General features: G+C 40.5%; 1 protein-coding gene across 1 annotated transcript in view; it reads right to left on the reverse strand.

Annotated features, from left to right (window-relative positions):
* Window positions 1-21441, reverse strand: part of babam2 (BRISC and BRCA1 A complex member 2) — a 189150-nt gene that overhangs the window by 120973 nt on the left and 46736 nt on the right. Inside the window, exon 5 of the mRNA XM_073056025.1 lies at window positions 93-287. Coding sequence (XP_072912126.1) covers window positions 93-287 — 195 coding nt within the window. The remainder of the gene's footprint in view (window positions 1-92; window positions 288-21441) is intronic.

Here is a 21441-nt window from a genome sequence, read left to right on the forward strand (position 1 = left end):
ATATTCATGCAAGTCTCCTCTTCTTCTGAAGCTATCATTAAAGATGTAATGAATTATTTCTATTACAATTACTATTATCAAAACAAATTTACCCAATTATTCTTTCTCCCTGCATAGATTTCCATATTGTCTCCGAATTCAGGTCCCTCTTGCAGTGCTGTGTATTCAAACATAAGACGTGAGCTCTCATGGAGTCGATCACACTGGTATTTATGGTACTGCTGTACCAGTTCTTTAATAACAAGCAGAAGACAGTCTGGATTCTGGGAGTTCCAGCCATTCAGATGCTGCACATTGTAGAAAAGACAGACAAAAAAAAACATTTGGGTTAGTGTTCTAGTGCTCCAGAACTTAACAAAAATTCACTTCACTTAAAGCCAATCTTTTCATCTACAGATTCTTTAATTTTACTTAGTATTTTCATTGCTGGCACTGCAGTTATGTTGTTCTATCCCTTTCATATACCTGGCATCAAATGTCAAATATTCATCCAGTTTCCAGATTATAATGTGTAATACCGAAGAATTATACAGATCAGTGACTTTTTTGTGATATACCAACCCACATTTTGGGTATCACCATGTAGTCAGAAAACCCTGTATCCAAGATTAGCTGCATGTCTTTAATGCATCATGATATAGTATAGGAGGGAACTATTCAGCCACTATCCTTTGAAACAGCCACCCAGTCTCTCATTCCCCCACAAATCCCTCCCTTAGTTTTCTTACCAACTTAATATCCAATTCCCTTGTGAAAGTTACCACAAAATGTGCTTCACTACATTCTTCTAAATAGACAAAATGTGGAATATCCAGCTTTTTCTACTGGTCAGTTTTCAAGCATGTTTACAGCAAATTTAATGCACATTCATAATTAGTAAATCAACAGGGATTCTGCTCATAGTTAAAACCTCTCATGATCAACTCAATAAAACCAACTGAGCAATCATTTGAATAAACAGAAAACAGAACATTAATTGCTTAATTGGTTCTAAAGGAACTGTGGACATTTGCACGGAAACAAATCATTGTATGATTTATTTATTTTATTTAGTGATAAAGCATGTAGCAGGCCCTTACAGCCCTTTTGTGATTTGTTTTGTGATTTTAGCATCAGTTATTGCAACAAACATTTACCTTAAGAGTTACTAATCTAAGCTATAGGGCAGGTTAGGAATTTATTCCTTGGATGTAAGAGACCAAGAGTATATATTGTAAAGATGTATAAAATCATTGAGGGCATAGATCGGGTGAACACATTCTTTTTTCCAGGGAAGGAGGAAACCACAATCTAGAGGATTTGGAAAGAGCTGCCAGACAAATTAGTTGAGGGAAGTACAATAACAATATTTAAAAGACATTTGGACAAGAGTGTAGATAGAAGGGGTTTAAAAGGATGTGGGGAAAATGTGGGCGAGATGAGCCAAAGGGTCCGCTTCCATACTGAGTTCCCTTCTCTGTCTAACTTGCAATTTCACCTTCTTTCAAATGCAAATTTCCATCAAAGAATGATGTGACAGTCCTAAAAACTGGAGCAATTAACAATAGGAGTAGGAAAAGGCAATATGGTTCCTTAAACCTGCTACCTTCAACTTCGCATTCTGCCTTTTTAATACAGTCGGCCCTTCTTATCCACGGATTCCGCATGCACAGATTCAACCAACCGCGGATCGGGAAAACCCGGAAGTTCTCTCCAGCACTTGTTGTTTGAGCATGTACAGACTATTTTTTCTTGTCATTATTCTCTAAACAATACAGTATAACAACTATTTACATTGTATTAGGTATTATAAGTAATCTAGAGATTACTTAAAAATAGAGGCAGTCCCCGGGTTATGAACGAGTTCCGTTCCTGAGTCCGTCTTTAAATCGGATTTGAAGTCGGAACAGGTACATCTGGTATCATTTAGCGTCAGTTAGTAAAACGTTTTTCTTAGTATATATTTTACCTTTCCATGCATATAAACTTAAGAAACATACGTATTTCAATAATTAAACCACTGTGTTGTTTAGTAATATTTGTAGCTTTCATTGGGGCAGGGCATTTCACATGCTCCATTAAAATTGTTCCGATCATTGACCGACTGTAGTCTACTAATGCTTTTCCAAAGACTGATGGTGTTTCACCTCTTTCCGATCGCTTTATTACTTCCACTTTATTTTCAATCGTGATCGTGATTATTTTCATGAACAGAAACATTGCAGATTCAGAGCTGCGCCAGGTCCTAATGTCCACCGCGCTGAAACAGGTTAAATAAAGTCTGGGGTTCCGCTGGGTCCTAAAGACCACCGCACTAAGACGTGAGCATCCGTGGGGGTTCCCGGAACCAATCCCCCGTGGATAAGGAGGGCCGACTGTATAACTCTCGAGTTCTAAAGAAAGCTAAAATCGCAGGCTTGATTACATTCAACAATTCTGCCTGGACAATCCTCTGAGAAAAATAAATTTCTTATTAGCATCTTAATGGATGACCCCATATTTGAAATGGTGCCCCTTAGTTTTAGATTTGCACATATTTTCACACATCACTCATCAATTTTTTGCAGAATAATTTTAATGTATATCTCTTTGCATCCACAATTTTCTTGGCCATCTTTGTATCTTCAGCAAATCTGGCTACGATACACTTGGTTCCTTCATCTGTGGTTAATAAAAAATGTAAATAGTTGTGGCACCTGCATTAATCCCAATAGCATTCCGCTAGCTGCAAATTGCTAAACTGAAAATGGTGTATTTATCTGAACTCTGTTTCTGGCAGCTAGCCAATCCTCTATTCATGCTAATTCTCAGATTTCGTTTCAACACAAGAGGCGGCCATTTGCCCTAGTGTCATAATCTCATCAATCCCATTTCTGCACTTACTTCCTTGTAACCTGTTTCTCTCACATGAACATCAAACAGACTAGCATGGGGATAGGCCCTTCTGCCCACCGTGTCTGTGCCAACCATGATGCTAATTTAAACTAATTTCATCTGCCTGCACATAGTCCACATCCCTATATTCCCTGCCAGTACAGATGTCTATCCAAATATCTCAACGTTGCTAACATATCGGCTTCTACCACCTTGTGGCAGTCAATTCCAGGCACCTATCACTCAGTGTAAACATTTTGCTCTGCACATCTCCTTTAAGCTTTCCCCCATGTCCTCCAATATCTATACAAAATCTATAATAATTTTAAAAACTTCTATTTGGTTGCCCACAGCTTCCATAGAAAGTAAGTTTGTCCAACCCCTCCTTGTGGCTAATACAATCCAATCTCGGCAACATCCCAGTGAACCACTTCTGTACTCTCTTTGAGAGCCTCTATATTCTTTCTAAAGTCTGGGGACCAGGACTTTAGCCAACATGCCAAATGTGGCCTTACCATGTTTTATACAGCTGCAACACGAACATTAACTATTTCTCAATTCTTCCAAAACTCACCCACAAGCTAATTTATACTGATCAATAAGCTGTAAGATATCTTTGGATGTGGGAGGAAATTCACCTTTGGATGTGGTCACAGGGAGAATGTGTCAGTTCACCCAGAATCAAACTCTGGTCACTGAAGCAGTCTGACTATAGCACTACATGTCATCTAGGAAAATAAATTACCTCCAATGCTATTACCTTTTATTTAACACCTTATCAAATGCATACAGGAAATTCAAAAATATCACACCTACTGGTTCCTCTTTATCTGTCCTACTCATTATGTCCTCAGAGAAATTTAACAAATTATAAAACACAATTCAGTAATAGAATAAAATCATGTAAATTCACATCATTTATGCATCATAATCACAGTAATCAAATGAAAAGCTACCCAGCCTAATATCACCTTCAAGCTTTAGGTGTGCAGGCTGTAGATGTTCAAGCACTCATCCAAATATCTTTTTAAGTTCAAGATTATTTAATGTAACTTCCAGTACACAAGTACTGACTAATTATTACTCTGTATCTGGTGTAGCACAAAAAACAAAGCACAATAAAATAAATAATACAATCATAAAAAACACAATAAATACTACTAAGATAGCTTTCATACATAGATTGATTGTGTGCCAATAAACTGACGTTAGGCACAGAAAACAGCTGTACTTAAGGTGACTGACAGGAAATAATAAATTAGTGGTGGTGGGGGTTATGGAGTCGTGGGCTTGAGGCTGGAGTGTTGATCAGTCTTACTGCTTGGGAGAAAGTAACTGTTTTGAAGTTGTTGGCCGAATCGAAGGCGGTGACAAATCAGCATAAAGGAGGGAGATTGAACAATCTAGCTGAATAGTGTCACAACAACATCTTGTTACTCAGTATCAGCAAACTCAACAAGCTGAGTTTTGACTTCAGGAGCAGGGGAAACCAGAGATCCATGAGCCAGTTTATATCAGGGGATCAAAAGTGGAGAGGATTAGCAACTTTAAATTCCTTGGTGTTAACATTTCAGAGGAGCTGCCCTGGGCTCAACACAGAAGTGCAATTAAAAGAAAAGCACGACAGTGCCCCTACTTCCTTAGAAGTCTATGAAGATTCAGCATGGCATCTAAAACGTTGACAAACGTCAAAAGATGTGTAATGGAGAGTATATTGAGTGGTTGTATCACAGCCTGGTATGGAAACACCAATGCCCTTGAACGGAACATCCTACAAGAAGTGGATATGACCCAGTCCATCACAGGTAACGCCCTCCTTACCAGTGAGCACATCTACACTCATTTGCAGCTACATTCACTTGCCCATCGCTGAAATGTTCCCACAACCTAGGCACTCTTCATCTCATGTTCTTGATATTTATTGCTTATTCATTATTATTTCTTCTTTCTTTTTGTACTTACACAGTTTGTTGTCTTTTGCACACTGGTTGTACGTCCAGTTGGTACGGTCCTTCATTGATTCTATTATGGCTATTATATTTATTAAATATGCCCACAAGAAAATTAACCTCATGGTTGTATATGGTGACACACATGTATTTTGATAATGAATTTACTTTGAACTTTGATTTACTTTTAACTTTGGTGGTACTGGCGTGGATGCTACTTAGCCTCCTCCCTGATAGGATTGGGAGAAACAGTTTACGAGCAGGGTGGATGAGATCCTTCATGATGGTCCTTTTCCTGCACAATTATGTACATGTCCTTAATGGCAGGTAGGCTGTCATTGGGGATGCATTGGGCAGTTTTAACTACCCATTGTAGAGCATTCCTATCCACAACAGTGCAGTTTCCATACCATGCAATGATGCAGCGTGTTAGGATACTCTCTGCTGCGCATCTAAAGAAGGATGTGAGTATAGATGTGCATAATCCAGCTGCCTTCAGCCCCCTCTGAAAGTAGAGTTGTTGGTGAGCTATCTTGACCATATAGGATGTGTTCTGGGACCATGAGAGGTTGTGCAAGATGCGCACTCCCAAGAGTTTGAAACTGTGGTGCTGCCAAGGTAAAGAGGGGTATGAGTGGTGCAAGTGTTAGTGTTTAAAAACGCTTGGTGAAGTTTCTGTGATTTTACTTGGTATTGATTCACACTTATTTTTCACATATCAAACACATGAAAAGCCAGGGGTTTTTAATACCATCTGTGGCCAAATTTTAGGAACAACGTTGCTCTAAAACTCTGGTTTTCCGGTCAAGACGGCGCCTACGTACAACAGTCCTTCATTCATATCTTCTGGATAGACAATGATACCATACATTTCACTTATTTTATGTCTTGTACATTTGTTTTTCATCTTGAATGTGATTCTGGAACTGTTGGTGCCTGTGATTTACAGTTTGCAGATTGTTTGGATGTTTCTCTGCCGTCTCTGAGGGGATTCTGGGAGGCAGAGGCAGCGTGCTGAAACCTTGCGTTTGACTCCATTTCACCGATTATAGCTTCCATTGTTTGTCGATTCAAATGACAAGGGAGATTGATTCGCCGGCTGCCTGCCTTTTTATCGCTGGTGAGATCACTCCGTTATGGAGAGGGAAGACTGCCTTTTTATTTCTGGTGAGATCGCTCTGCTACAGAGAGGGAGAACATTGCCCAGGTTTTATGTTTTGGACGTGGACCCGTACTGCAGACTTTTTTTTTCAGTTTTATGGATTTTTTGTATCTGTGTTTTTTGCCTGATCTTTCTCGTTCTTTTGTGTGCAGGGGAGGGGGATTTGGGAATTGATGTGCCTGTTCTGTTTTTGTCATTTGTTTTGTATGGAGAGGAGGGATTTGGGGATTTCTGATCTTTTCATTCTTGGTTTCGTGGCTACCTGGAGAAGAATTTCAGTATTGTATACTTTGATAATAAATGAACCTTTGAAGTCCAGATTACCATTCCTCATTATATGTACAATCTTCTTTGAGTGCAATACTTCAATTTCTTTCAAAGTACTATGAGCATTGCAAATAAAAACTAGACATTTCCTGGCTCTGTTCAGTTTGTTGCTGCAACTTCAATTTGGATCAATACTAGAGACCTTAAAAAAAAGCTTATTTATATCCTTCATTCACACATATTCAAGTTGTTCATCATTTTGAAAGTGAAAAGACCTTCACAGTGAATGAGTGTTTCAAGATCCTTCTCTCAAGCTTGCCAATTGACCACTGTATCAGTAGTTAACTCCACAAAATGCACAGAAGCTCCATCCAGTATGGATTGCCACAACTGGTTGAGGCCTCACTACATGGTCCTACAAATCATTTGACTTTTATCAGTGTTTTGAGCTACCAGCATCCAAACTGGATTTAGAGCACTTAAGTTCTCTGCTTTTAGCATTTTTATTTTCAATAAATTATCATTCTATGTTTTCATTCAGTCTTCCTTTCCCAAACTTAAAAAATATTTGAATGATCTTGGCTGAAGCTGTAATCCCCTTATTTGTTCAGCTGCGAATGTTCAGATTTCATTCTGTGTGGTACATTAACCATCTGGGCACTGGTACATTGAGGTTCATAATTTCTGGGATCGTGTCCCAACTGAAGGCTTCATTGTAAAATATAAATAAGGTCTTGCCATATATTGTCAATCATTAAAAGGTCTTGGGAACAGATGTTCAGTCAATGATTACTCTTCCCTTTGACCAGTACCCAAGAACTGTCCAGACTGATGGGATAAACTTATGCCCTGTTTCAAACCTACAAAGGTCTTTGTTGTCTACAAGGTGGCAGTAAGCTTCTCACAATTGGATTGCAATTGATGGATTGAAGGATGAATGTAGTGATGGGGAAAACACTTTACAGATTAGATGTTAAACAGAGCACAGTCAGTCCTCCTAGGTGAACACCAAAAATCACATTACACTCCATAAAGAAGATCATAGGGAGCTACTCAAAATCTCTGGCCAATATTTCTGGTTCGAGAAACACCACTTGGTCACTTAGCACATAGCTATTTTTTAGTTTTTGCTTTAAAAAATAACTACATTCCCCAACATTATAATATTAACTTTGTTTCTTAAGTACTTTTACTATGAGATTCCGATGATAACACCAAACAACAACTGTCCAGTCACTGAACTGCTGGTACAGTCGCATGAACAACCCTCCTGAAGTACATTACATTTGACAAAGGGATACAGGTGTCCAAACAAATGTTCCACAAAATGAACAAAAATTAAACCTTACAACTTGGAAAGCTGATACTATGGTCTCTCATTGGTACTTCATCAGGGCAAACAGAAACATTTTTATGATAGTTGATAAATACTTTCTGATGACTAATATTTTTGCAGCATATTTCCAGTTATAAGTTAACTCCTGTTCTTGACTTTGATTATATAATGATCTACATAAAATCATCCTCTATTTGAAAATGAGATTTCATAATGAACATGTCTCAAAATATTTTTGGTTAAGTTTGGAATTAAACATAAAAATCATTGGATTAGTGCATTCGGTGCATACTTTTAAGTGTTACAATAGTACAAACAGGAAAGTAGATCTGATTGGCACAATCCCAGTTCTCATTTATTGTCTATTGTTCTTGTATGGATTCAATTGAGACAGACTAAATGCATAAACAAAAGTCTGGAGTGAATTCTGTTTCAGAAAACTATGGGACTTCTCTCTCCTGAAGGTATATATACTTTTAGTACTGCACAGGGAATTAATACCAAGTGCAGGCCAACCAATTTGTGAATAACTGGGCAAGTCAGGGAGCATCTGTGGAAAGCAGAGCAGCATTAGCATTTAAGTTTGATGACAGTTGTTATATATTAGTTTTCTGATGCCTCACTCACTACCTCTCATTTACCTAGTCCAGCAGTTACATCTTTGAGGACTCAGCCAGCTCAACTAAGTGGAAGTGCTACCAATCTGCTATCAGAGAGGAACACAGATGTCCCTAGCCCAAAAGCATAAAAACAGAGAAAACTTACAGCACAATACAGGCCCTTTGACCTGAAAAGCTGTGCCGAACCTGTCTTTCACCTTAGAAATTATCTAGGGTTATCCAGAGACCTCCATTTTTATGAACTTCATGTCCCTGTCCAGGAGTCTCTAAAAAGACCCTATCGTATCCGCCTCCACCACTGTCACCGACAGCCTAGTGCACGCACTCACCATTTTCTGTGCAAAAACCTTATCCCTGATATCTCCTCTGTACTTACTTCCAAGCACCTTAAAACTGTGCCCTCTCATGCTAGCCATTCCAGCCTGGGAAAAAGCCTCTGACTATCCACACCATCAATGCCTCTCATCATCTTATACACCTCTGTCAGCTCACCTCTCATCCTCTGCCGCTCCAAGGAAAAAAGGCCAAGTTCACTCAACCTATTCTCATAAGACATGCTCCCCAATCCAGGCAACATCCTTGTAAATCTCCTCCTCACCCTTTCTATGGTTTCCACATCCTTCCTGTAGTGAGGTGACCAGAATTGAGCACAGTGCTCCAAGCGGGGTCTGACCAGGGTCCTATATAACTACAACATTACCTCTTGGCTCTTAAACTCAATCCCATGATTGATGAAGGCCAATGCACCATATGCCTTCTTAACAATAGAGTCAACCTGCGTAGCAGCTTTAAGTGTCCTATGGACTCTGACCACAAGACCTCTCTGATCCTCCAGACTGTCAAGAGTCTTACCATTAATACTATATTCTGCCATCATATTTGACCTACCAAAATGAACTATCTCACACTTACCTGGGTTGAACTCCATCTGGCACCTTTCTTCCAAATGTATGGTTCAACTTGCAAGGACAGTGATTCATTAGCCGAGGGAAGAAAGCATATAGCTAGCACAAAATATCCTTGCTCATTTTTGACCTGAGACTTTATGGGATCTCAGGTCTCTTTTTTTAGCATGGCTGCATAGTTCTGTACCACACAGTCTGACTGGTCTATGTTGTCATTGAGGAGAGAGATAAAGAGGACCTCATAGTTCATGAAGCACAGAGATCAAGAGTTATCATGGAGACACACTTCTGACATCAATCCTGTACAGCACCTTGCTTAATTAGTTTGTGTGACAGCTCTTCCATTTTAGATATTAGACTTCAAATGTTTGTGAGTAGAACTGGGCAATAACAATTTTACAATGTCCAGATTTGGAGCCTAGGTTGTCTGAGCAGGCCAGTTTTAGTCTTTGTTTCAATGCAGCAATTATGGTACAACTGAGTAATTGCTCGGCCATTTCAGAGGGTGTGGCCAGAAGAATAAGGAATTAGTGCCATATGCACATCAGTCTGAATAAGAGTGCTGGGTTTCCTCTCCTTAAGGACCAGACAGCTATATGAACCAGGTTACTTAATTTTATGACCATCAATCATTAGTAATAACTGTTTTCACTTAATTCCAGATGATTAACTAAATGTAAATTCCACGAGTTTCCTAGTGCAGCAATGTAACAGCTGTTACTCATCATTTCTTCTTTTACATCGTCTAAAATTCGTATCCTTCAATCCTAGAATACATATATGTAATGAACTGTGTCATTTTATTCCAACTCAAGGATATATTTAGTTATTTTTACATACTGGAAACTGGTGCTTAATGGCTGGCAAAAGACACTGAATCCATTCTTCTTTGATGTCTTTAAAAGCAGATCCCATTAGGTGAAAGGTCGCTCCTCTTTCATAGTGCAACACTCAGCCCACTTGTGGTAACCTACTACTGTTTTCATGAGGATATATTAACGTCCAAGGGCTAAATTCATTTAATCTGTAACTCTATGGAAACAAAAGAGATATTGTCTCTTTCAGGAAAAAAGCAAATCTATTACTGGAATATTACATCACTCTAAATTTTTAACTTGCCTCCCAAAACTAACAAAACACCACCATTATCATACCAGTCAACAGAACAGAAAGAATCTCATTGTCCTCTGACTGAAACAACCATTTGCTGCAGCACTCACTGACTAATCCTGATAACTTGAAGTACTACTGCTATCAAGAACTATGGTTATTGCATCTTTCAGCAAGATTGCTTTGTTTCTGAGAGACAATTTTCTGTTGAAGTTATAGAAGCACAGACAAATCTACAGCAACTTATTGCTACAAAAGTCATCTATTAAAGTGTAAATCTTCATATCAGTTTCAATGTACCTCAAGTTTCTGATACTAAACTACAATGAGAACAGAAGAGTATACTAGGACAGAACTTAGTAATCCTAAACAATGTAAAGCTACAAAATGAGACAACAAACATGACAAATACAGGAAGCAACATCCTTTAGTTTGCACTAAGTGATCCTACAACAGACTAAATTTTTACAATTTGCACCATATGTAGTCATTAATTGCTTTATTGTTCTTGCAAATCATGGGTGGCTATTCCATAAACGTACCATCCTCAATGATGGTGCAAGCCCAGTGTAAAGAAACAAAACAGAAGCTTATATGATGAATTTTAGCCAGATTCAGTAACCCATCTACCTTTCATTTGAGCTTTCCACCTTCAAAGACCTAACTGATTTAACTCAATTAGCTCCAAAACATGAAGACATGGCTGAATAAATGTGCGGCACAGTAGTGTCTTGGTTAGCACAACACTTTACAGTACCAGCGACATGGGTTCAATTCCTGCAGCTGCCTGTAAGGTGTTTGTACGTTCTCCTGTGACCGTTGGTGCTCCAGTTCCCTCCCACAATCCAAGTATGTACTGGTTGGTAGGTTAATTGGCTATTGTAAATTCTCCCATGATTGAATCGGGGGATTGCTGGGTGGCATGGCTCGAAGGGCCAGAAGGGCCTATTCCGCCCTGTATCGCATAATGAACAAAGCAATGCTTAAACTTTCCAGCAGATAAAACACACGATATACTTAATTTCCTAATAAGCTGCAATACTGTAATCTACCTGACCACATGGAAAATTTCCTTACCATGTTTTCCATAGTTTAAAAAAAAGTATAATCTAGCCACTTAGTGTTACAACAATCCACAGGCAAAAATCACTAAACCTCCCACATACAGATTTTGGTTACTACTGGGGCCACTTGGATCAAGGTCTTATTACAGCCTTATTTGAGAAAAAAAAACAGGAGAAGGAAAGAAGAGGAATAAAAGAATAAGAGTAATTGTGTTTTCACCAAAAAAAACCATATACACAAATCTTAGAACAGTAATGGAACTAATGGGATATACATATCTTATTGTTGCCATTTTTAAATGAACAACTCCCTCATAATGTAATTCAAAGTTACGCCATACAAAAACAAGACCACTTCATGAGGATTCTATAGAAATGATAACAGAATTTTATTTGGAAAAATACAGTAGGATATTTATGTTTATAAACTTAAAAGAATGTTTTCGGCTTACCATATAATTACACCAGTCAGTATTATAATTAGACGCAGCTATTTAGTTCCCAAATTTGCCAAAGCTTATTTGTCCTAGTCTCATTTCAGTTTAATCAGATTGTAGTTTTTAAAAAAGCTGCTCATGCAGGAGATCTGAAAAAACAGACAATGTTGGGGATATTCAGCAAGTCAGGCAGCAGCTGTGGAGAAAGATACAGAGTTAATGTGGAAATATGCAGATTTAAAAATTGCAGGGAAAGACTTGGAGAGAACAGAGGGAATGTAAACACAGATTCTAGAAATCCAGAGCAACATGCACACAATGCTGGAAGAAGTCAGCAGGTCAGGCAGCATCTGTGGAGAGAAATAAATTGTCGAAACTTCAGGCCAGAATAAGAAAATGGGGGGAAGGTAAGGAGTAATATCTGGCAGGTGATAGGTGAAATCAGGTGAGGCAGAATGTGGGTGGGGGAGGGGAATGAACTGAGATGCTGGGAGGTGTTAGCTGTAAGGTAAAGAGCTGAAGAGGAAAGAATCTGATAGGAGGACAGTGAACCATGGGAGATAGGGAAGGAGAAGGGACACCTGAGTTGATGGGCAGGTGAGAAGATGAGAAGGGATTAGAGGGGATCAAGAGAAAAGGTGGTGGTGGGGGGGGGGGGGGGTTAGAAATTGCAGGAAGTTAGAGAAATCAATGATCATGCCATCAGGTTGAAGTCTACTCAATTGGAATATGAGGTGTTGCTCCCCCAACCTGAAAATAGACTCATTGTGACCATAAAGGAGCCACGGACCAATGTGTTGGAATGAGAATGAGAAGTTGAGTTGAAATGGGTGACCACCAGGAAATCCCACCTTCTGATGCAGATGGAGTAAAGGAACTTAATAAAGCAGTCCCCCAATCTATGTCGGGTCTCACTGATGTAGAGGAGGCTTCACCCGAAGCAATGCATACAGTAGACTACCCTGAAAGACTCGTAGGTTGAGTGTCTTCCCACCTGGAAGGACTGTGGTGAGTGAGAAGGTGTAGGGGCAGGCATAACACTTGTCCCATTTCCACGGATAAGTGCCTGAAGGGAGATCAGTGGGGAGGAACGATATCAAAGCATGTGTAAGAGGAGGCTTCTGAGAATTGCCACCTGGTCTCAGCAAAGTAGAGGTCAGTAACCAGACTACAACAGCACTTCCCTTATCTGTGGGTTTGATTATGAAGTTGGAATGTGTCCGGGTGGTGATCAAGTGAATCCAGATATTGTACTTCCCACAATATAGAAGATCATTTAATCCATCTGATTTTTGCTGGCTCTGAAGAGCAAGCTGTCCACTGTCATTCCCCATAACCTCCCAGTAGTCTGTTCTTTCATTGCTCATCTCTCCCTCTTAAATTCTCCTGCTACCCATCTACACAATGGGTAATTTACAGAAGTAACCAAGTAGCACTATTTGGGATGAACGAGGAAGTCAAAGCACCTAGGAAAACCTATGTGGTCACAAGGAGAACATACAAAACACTCAAGGTCGGAATCAACCTCGAAGCCCCGATGCTGTGTGGATGCAGTTTTAACCACTGCACCACCATCCCAAGTTAATACCAACTGAGAGGGGATGGGAACTATGGGATGCAGAATAGGGAGAAGCTGGAAATCTGAAACAAAAGACGATGCTGAAGTTACATGAAAGGCGAGAATGCATCTGTAGAGAAAGAAAACATTTTATGCTACAGGTTAATAGCTAAACATCAGAATTGGCCAGTTAAGAATTAGGAGCAAAAGGTCATCTACTCCTTTGATAGATAGATAGATAGATAGATAGATAGATAGATACTTTATTCATCCCCATGGGGAAATTCAACATTTTTTTTCCATTTATCATGATCATGGCTGATTATCAACCTTAGCAGTATTCCCCATGATTCCTCTGAGATCCAGAAACCTTTGGACTTCTGCTATGAATGAAACCAACAGCTAGGTTGTGTGTAAATTTCCAAAGGTTCATCACCCTCTAAGTGAAAGTATTGCACCTGATCTTAGTCCCAAATGGCTTTCCTCATATTCTGAGTCCATAACCATAGCCTCAGTCTTTCCAAAATGCTTTACCTCTTAGCACTGGAAGAATATTGCAAGTTTCAACGAGATTCTTCTAAATTCCATGAAATATAGGTCTAGTCACATCAATCTCTCATCATATGACAAGCCCACCAATCCAGAAATCTTCTGTTGCACTCCTATGGCAAATATATCTTCTTTCTTAAGAAAAAGAGACCAAACCTACACACAATACCCCAGATGCAATCTCACCAAGGCTCTATATAATTACAAGATCTATCCAATCCTGTACTTAAGTAATCACACAATAGCTAAAATGCCACTCGTCTCCAAATTTTTTGTTCCACGTAAGCCTGTTATGTTCAGTGACTTAAGTACAAGGACAGCTAGATCCCTTTACCCAAACTTTCACCTTTTAAAAAAATACTCTGCTTTCTCCTATGTTATATTCCATCTATCACATTCTTGGCCACTCACTTAATTTGAGGCTCTTATATTCTTTATCACTATTCAAAAACGTTTCAGGCTTTGTGGGTAGGAAACATGATATTGAGTCTGATTGGTATGGTGCCACGCTAGTCACAACTTTGCCAATCTGAGAATAGATGTATCATGAGCAGGTGAGCTGTTATTGCCAGGAATAGAAGAAACAGGGAGTAGTGATTGAATGGTTCCTCTGGAATGCGAAAGAGTACTTGTTTAGGGCCACAACATTTTTTCCTGATCCATTAATTATGTTTTTCAACTGTTTCCTGCACTAGTGTAGGACTGAAAATGATCATTACACTTGCTCCAATCTTCCATCTTGCCCTTGCTTTACTCACATGTGACTCTTCCCTTCTCTTTTTTGACCATGATTTCTCAAACTTAAAGGACAAGTTAGTGGCTAAGATCCACTACAAGATCACAGATGTCCACAGCTGCTTCTTGACCTTGCTTTCTATAATAATTGGTTCCATTCCCCATTTCTCCAGCTCCACCGTACCTTTTGATGATTAGACCTTCCTATGAGTGCCTCTCAGATGTCCTTCCCTTTACTGTAGTTGAAAGAACTCTCAAAATGCTCCATTTCCCACACTCCCCTCCCAAATTTTCTTGTTGCACCAGAACAAGGACCTTCCCTCTCCCTCCTAACTACCCTCCATATTTAACTGATCACCCTCTGTAATGTCTGCTACACTCAAAAGGATGCCACAATCTCACACATTTCTCCTACTTTTTCCTTTCATGACTCCCTGGTTCTTTGTTTCATTTTCACCAACAACTGCTCCTCTATTCACTACACTTTCTCATGCAACATCCATCCTTTTGATCTTTTCGCTTTTCACAATTTCACAATTGAGGAACCAGTGTTTTGTCCAGATGAAGTTGCCTCTTCAAAAGAGGAGAAACCAAATACAGACTGGGTGAATACATTGTAGAACACCTCTATTCAGTCAAAGCGACTTTGAGTTTACAACGAAAAGAAAAAAATTCCAGATACTAGAAATCTAAAATTAAAACAAAAAATGCTGGAAATATTCAACAGGTCAGACAGTATCTATGGGAAGAGAAACAGCTGGTATTTTAGATATATAATTCTTCATCAGAGTAATTGGTTATTATTGTCACATGTACTGAGATACAGTGGAGAAAGATAATTTTGTATGCTCACCAGGTCAATTCAAAACATACGTACATTGACATAGTACAAAGGGAATAATAATAATAAAACAGAGTATAGTGCTATATAAAATAGGATCAAGTATTTCCTGGCGCATATGACGTATAAACTCTTCTTGGGCTTTTAGCTGGGTACAGGTACTGATTATGACCAACATTCCGATGAAAAACTCCACCATCTTCATCAGGGCTGATGCCTGGGTATATCTAGTCTGGTGGTATTTATACCCCGTAATCTGCCCCTCTTGATTGCCTAGTCTTCATCCAATCAGGTTTCCTTTCTCTCACATTGTTTACAATTGAATCCCAGTTCTTATTTAGAGCGAAACCTTCACCTTTGTTAAAATTACAGTGTTGTAGTTACAAAGAAAATGCATTGCAGGTAAACAATAAGGTGCTATGATGAGGTAGATTGTGAGGTCAAGGGATCGTCTTTATCGCACAAGAGGTCAGTTCAATTTGTGACAGAACTGGCCAAATTTGATGCAAAGTCAGTCTTACAATTGTCTCAGCTCAGGACTTCTCAGATTCAATTCAACTTGGGCATTTTTACCACACTCGTCTACTTCCAGCATGTAGTTTTCAGCTTCTCAGTTTTAGCAGTGTTTTGTCCTTCTCTCCCATTTTCATTTATCTCTTTTTATATCTATTCCAGGAAGATCAGAAACACACTAGCTTAGATGGCATCAAGAGTACCTGCATTATTTGAATTCTTTTGGAGTCTACCTTACCAACATCCTTTTGTTCATTGCACCTTTCCCACTTCCCTATAACTTGAAACCTGCTGGTTTTCAATTTTGTAGTTTTTTAAAAAATGTCTTCACCCTGAAATGTTAAATTTGTGTCTGTGGCTGCCTGTCCTGTTGAGAATCTCGTGGTTTCTATTTTCACATAAGATTTTAAAATGCTGGAAAATGAATGGTTCAATCCTTAAATCAATTCCATTTTCCTCCCTCCTAAATTAGGCTCAGCCTATGATTGCAACATAGATGTGAATACTTCTGTGGCTAGGAAGCATTCTGTGAAATAAGATTGGATTGGATAGCTCATGTTATGTTTTCTAACTCCAAAATATAAAACTAATTGAAATAAAAACACTGAGCCAGGAAATAACTCATATATTTTTGTTTTTGCTTTTAAGCAAGGGGTACACTTACCACTTGGTACCATGATAACGTATGCTACTCACATATTTCTATATACAGTATAACCCATAATAAGTTAGTTAAACAACAAAGAATGCATAATCAAACAATACATTTACACTATTACTCAAATATTACTGAAATACTAAATATACAATACTCCTCCTTGCTTAGCTATGAACTCCAACTCAATGTAGAATGCATCTCAACTACCTACACAGTACACTATATAATACAACTACTATACAGACATCCACAACATTGTAAATTCTAAATTGTCCCATTCAAACCTAAAGATTTAATTTCTGTGGAGGCTTTCTTACTGTTGTGGAATAATGTCTTTCTAGCTTGTGGCTGTGAAACAATCTCAGGTTTTGGGGCCTCCACCATGGTGGCTGTAGGAATTGACTCTGGAACTGTAAGAAGTAGTTCTGACAGCTCTGCACACCTTTCTCCTCCTTTCTCCAAGATGCTCCATCAACATTTCCATGATTAGCTGTTTTCTTAAATTCAATGTTGTAATTGTGCCCTCCAAGAAACAAGGCCCATCTCTGCATTTACGCTGCTGCTGTTAGTGGAGCACCCTTCTGTGGATTGAAAATGCACACTAGTGGTTGATAATCAGTAATGAGGGTAAACTCTGTCCCATACAAATACTGGTTGAAACATTCTACATCCAAAACTAAATTCACTAAATCTCTGCCAATATGTGCGTAATTTTTCTCTGCTGCAGTTGGGGAACTTGATGCAAAATCTAGGTGGTATTCACTTCCATCACTCATAACGTGGGACAAGACTGCACCTATACCATAGGCCGAGGTGTCACAGGCAAGCTTCACTGGACGATGTGGATCATAATGTATGTTGTCTAATGTCACCATTTCCTTGACCTTTGTGAAAGCCATCTCACACCACTTTGTTCATTGCTATTTTTTCTTGATCTGTAGTAATGAGTTCAAGGGGTAAAGATACCCATTATTGTAATTGAGAAATCCTAAAAAGGACCTCAACTGTAACATGTTATTTGGCTTTGTGGCATCTACCACTCCTTGAATTTTCTGAGCACACTTGCGTAATTCTTGTGCGTTGATGGTGTGACTACAGTAAGAAGTGCTTGGTTTAAAGAATTCACACTTGCTGCATCATGTTCAGAGCCCATAATCTTCTGATCTTTTTAACACTGTCTTGACATTTTGGAGATGTTCCCTGTCATTGTGAATGATGTCATTCAGTTAACATTGAGTGCTTGGGCAGCTTTGCAACACCTGGTCCATAGCTTTCTGCCAGAGTGCAAATGTAAATGCCATTCCAAAAATAAGTTTATTGTAGTGATAAAGCCTTTTTGAGTGTTTATGGTGAGAAATTTCCAGTTCCATCTGAATGTAGGCTTCAGCCAAGTCCACTTTGCTGAAGTGTTTTCCCCACAGAGAAGTTTGCAAAGATATCCTCCATCCTGGGCAGAGGTCATTGAACCACTTTCAGTACTGGGGTAATGGTGACCTTAAAGTTACCACAGATCTCGACAGAACCATTCTACTTGGCTACTAGAACTATGGGCTCCACTAAACCTTGGAAAGAATTCCCTCAGCCTCCATGAATACCAGCTCACCAGCTATTTTATCAGATGGTATAAGGAACCAACAGGTTTTGCAAAACTTAGGTAGGGCATTTTCATTTAACACACTTTTACCCTTGATATGTTTGAGTTCTCCAATATCATCCCTGAACAACTCTTGTAGCATCATCCAGTACCTTGCTTAATTCGCTTTCAGTTGACTCTTTTGCAGCTGGGTCATGCAAATGGTGGATGGATTTCCAATCAAGTTGTAGTTGTTATAGACACTCAGTACCCCACAATGCTGGCTTCCTGTTTTTATCACATATTGTACAAGCCCAATGTGGCATGTTGGTTTTTGTATTTCACTGTTACAAATGTCATTCCCACAGGAGTTATCTTTTCCCCAGTATAATTTCTTAGCTGGATATCTGCAAACTTCAGCTCAGAATGTTTGAAATGCCGCTCTAACTCAAGGTGTATAAGATGATGAGAGGCATTGATCATGTGGATAGTCAGAGGCTTTTACCCAGGGCTGGGGAGTAGGTACAGAGGAGATGTCAGGGGTAAGTATTTTACTCAGAGAGTGGTGAGTGCGTGAAATGGGCTGCCGGCAACGGTGGTGGAGACGGATACAATAGGGTCTTTTAAGAGACTTTTGGATAGGTATATGGAGCTTAGTAAAATAGAGGGCTATAGGTAAGCCTAGTAATTTCTAAGGTAGGGACATGTTCGGCACAACTTTGTGGGCCAAAGGGCCTGTATTGTGCTGTAGGTTTTCTATGTTTCTATGAATAACTAAAACAGCCGAGATAGTGTTCAATTTCATTTTAATTAATATATCGTTCACTTCTGGTCTGATTCATATTGCTTGTCCCTGGTTTTCACATTGTAAGTTTAAGGGCTACCCAGGTCTCTCCCCTTCCACCACCACCACTCTGCAACCCTGTCTCCCTCAGATCCCACTGTCAGCTCCTGGACCCTCAGAGGCTCCATCTTCCTCTCACCCCAACCCTCCCCTCTCCACTGACACTACCAGCCTCCCTCCCCCCTCTGATCCCAGCTCTCATCCATGCCGGGTCTTCACCAAACCCTCCGATCTTCAACTCTCTGAGGCAGAGCGCTCTGTCCTCAGTAAGGGCCTTACCTTTGTCCCTCTTTGCCCATACTTCAGCGAGTTCCGCGTGCACCATGATGCTGAACTCTTCTTCCTCCAGCTCCCTCTTCGAGCCTACTTCTTCAGCAAGGACTCTCCCACCCCCACCGATGACCCCTTCTCCCATCTTCAACCATCCTCCTCTTCATGGACACCCCGCTCTGGTCTTCTGCCTGCTCTGGATCTCTTTATTACTAACTGCCGATGGGACATCAACCCACTCGACTTCACCACACCTTGTTCCAATTCCAACCTCACTCTTCCTAAATGCTCTGCTCTCCACTCCCTCCGCACCAATCCCAACCTTACTATAAAATCCGCTGATAAGGAGGGCACTGTTGTAGTCTGGTGTACTGACCTCTACCTTGCCAAAGCACAGTGACAACTCGCTGATACCTCTTCTTATTTACCCCTCAATCATGATCCCACTAAGGAGCACCAGACCATTATCTCCCACACCATCACCAACCTTATCAGCTCTGGGGATCTCCCATCCACTGCCACCAACCTTCCCGTTTCTACCTCCTACTCAAGATCCACAAACCTGCCTGTCCAGGTAGACCCATTGTCTCAGCTTGCTCCTGCCCCACTGAACTTATTTCTGCATACCTCGACACTGTTTTATCCCTTGTTCAATCCCTTCCCACCTATGTTTGTGACACTTCTCACGCTTTGAATTTTTTCAATGATTTTAAGTTCCCTGGCTCCTACCGCCTTATTTTCACCATGGATGTCCAGTCCCTATACACCTCCATCCCCCCACCAGAAAGGTCTCAAAGCTCTCCACTTCTTTTTGGATTCCAGACCTAACCAGTTCCCCTCTACCATCACTCTCCTCCATCTAGCAGAACTAGTCCTTACTCTTAATAATTTCTCCTTTGGCTCCTCGCACTTCCTCCAAACCAAAGGTGCAGCTGGCACCCATATGGGTCCCAGCTATGCCTGCCTTTTTGTTGGCTTTGTGGAACAATCCATGTTCCAAGCCTATACTGGTATTTGTCCCCCATTTTTCCTTCGCTGCATCGACGATTGGCGCTGCTTCCTGCACGCATGCTGAACTCATTGACTTCATTAACATTGCCCCCAACTTTCACCCTGCCCTCAAATTTACCTGGTCTATTTCTGACACCTCCCTCCCCTTTCTTGATCTTTCTGGCTCTATCTCTGGAGACGGCTTATCTACTGATATCTGCTATAAGCCTACAGACTCTCACAGCTACCTGGACTATTCCTCTTCCCACCCTGACTCTTGCAAAAATGCCATCCCCTTCTCGCAATTCCTCTGTCTCCGCCGCATCTGCTATCAGGATGAAGCTTTTCATTCCAGGACGAAGGAGATGTCATCCTTTTTTAAACAAAGGGGCTTCTCTTCCTCCACCATCCACTCTGCTCTCAAACGCATCTCTCCCATTTCACGCACATCTGCTCTCACCCCATCCTCCTGGCCACACCACTAAGATAGGGTTCCCCTTGTCCTCACCTACCACCCCACCAGCCTCCGGGTCCAAGATATAATTCTCCATAACTTTTGCCACCTCCAACCGGATCCCACCACCAAGCACATCTTTCCCTCCCCTCCCCCCTTTCTGCTTTCCGCAGGGATCGCTCCCTACGCGACTCCCTTGTCTATTCGTTCCTCCCATCCCTTCCCACTGATCTTCCTCCCGGCACTTATCCTTGTAAGCAGAACAAGTGCTACATCTGCCCTTACACTTCTTCCCTCACCACCATTCAGGGCCCCAGACAGTTCTTCCAGGTGAGGCGACACTTCACCTGTGAGTTGGCTGGTGGGATATACTGCGTCCGGTGCTCCCGGTGTGGCTTTTTATATATTGGTGAGACCCTACGCAGACTGGGAAACCGTTTCACTGAACACCTACGCTGTCAGCCAGAGAAAGCAGGATCTCCCAGTGGCCACACATTTTAATTCCACGTCCCATTCCCATTCTGATATGTCTATCCATGGCCTCCTCTACTGTCAAGATGAAGTCACACTCAGGTTGAAGGAACAACACCTTATGTTCCATCTGGGAAGCTTCCAACCTGATGGCATGAACACTGATTTCTCTGACTTCCGTTAATACCCCTCCCCTTCTTACCCCATCCCTTTTTATTTATTACCCCACCTTTCTTTTCTCTCTCTGTCCCTCTCACAATCATTCCTTGCCTGCTCTCCATC

Source organism: Hemitrygon akajei, chromosome 9 (assembly GCF_048418815.1).
Source record: "Hemitrygon akajei chromosome 9, sHemAka1.3, whole genome shotgun sequence".
NCBI classification, from domain to species: Eukaryota; Metazoa; Chordata; class Chondrichthyes; order Myliobatiformes; family Dasyatidae; genus Hemitrygon; species Hemitrygon akajei.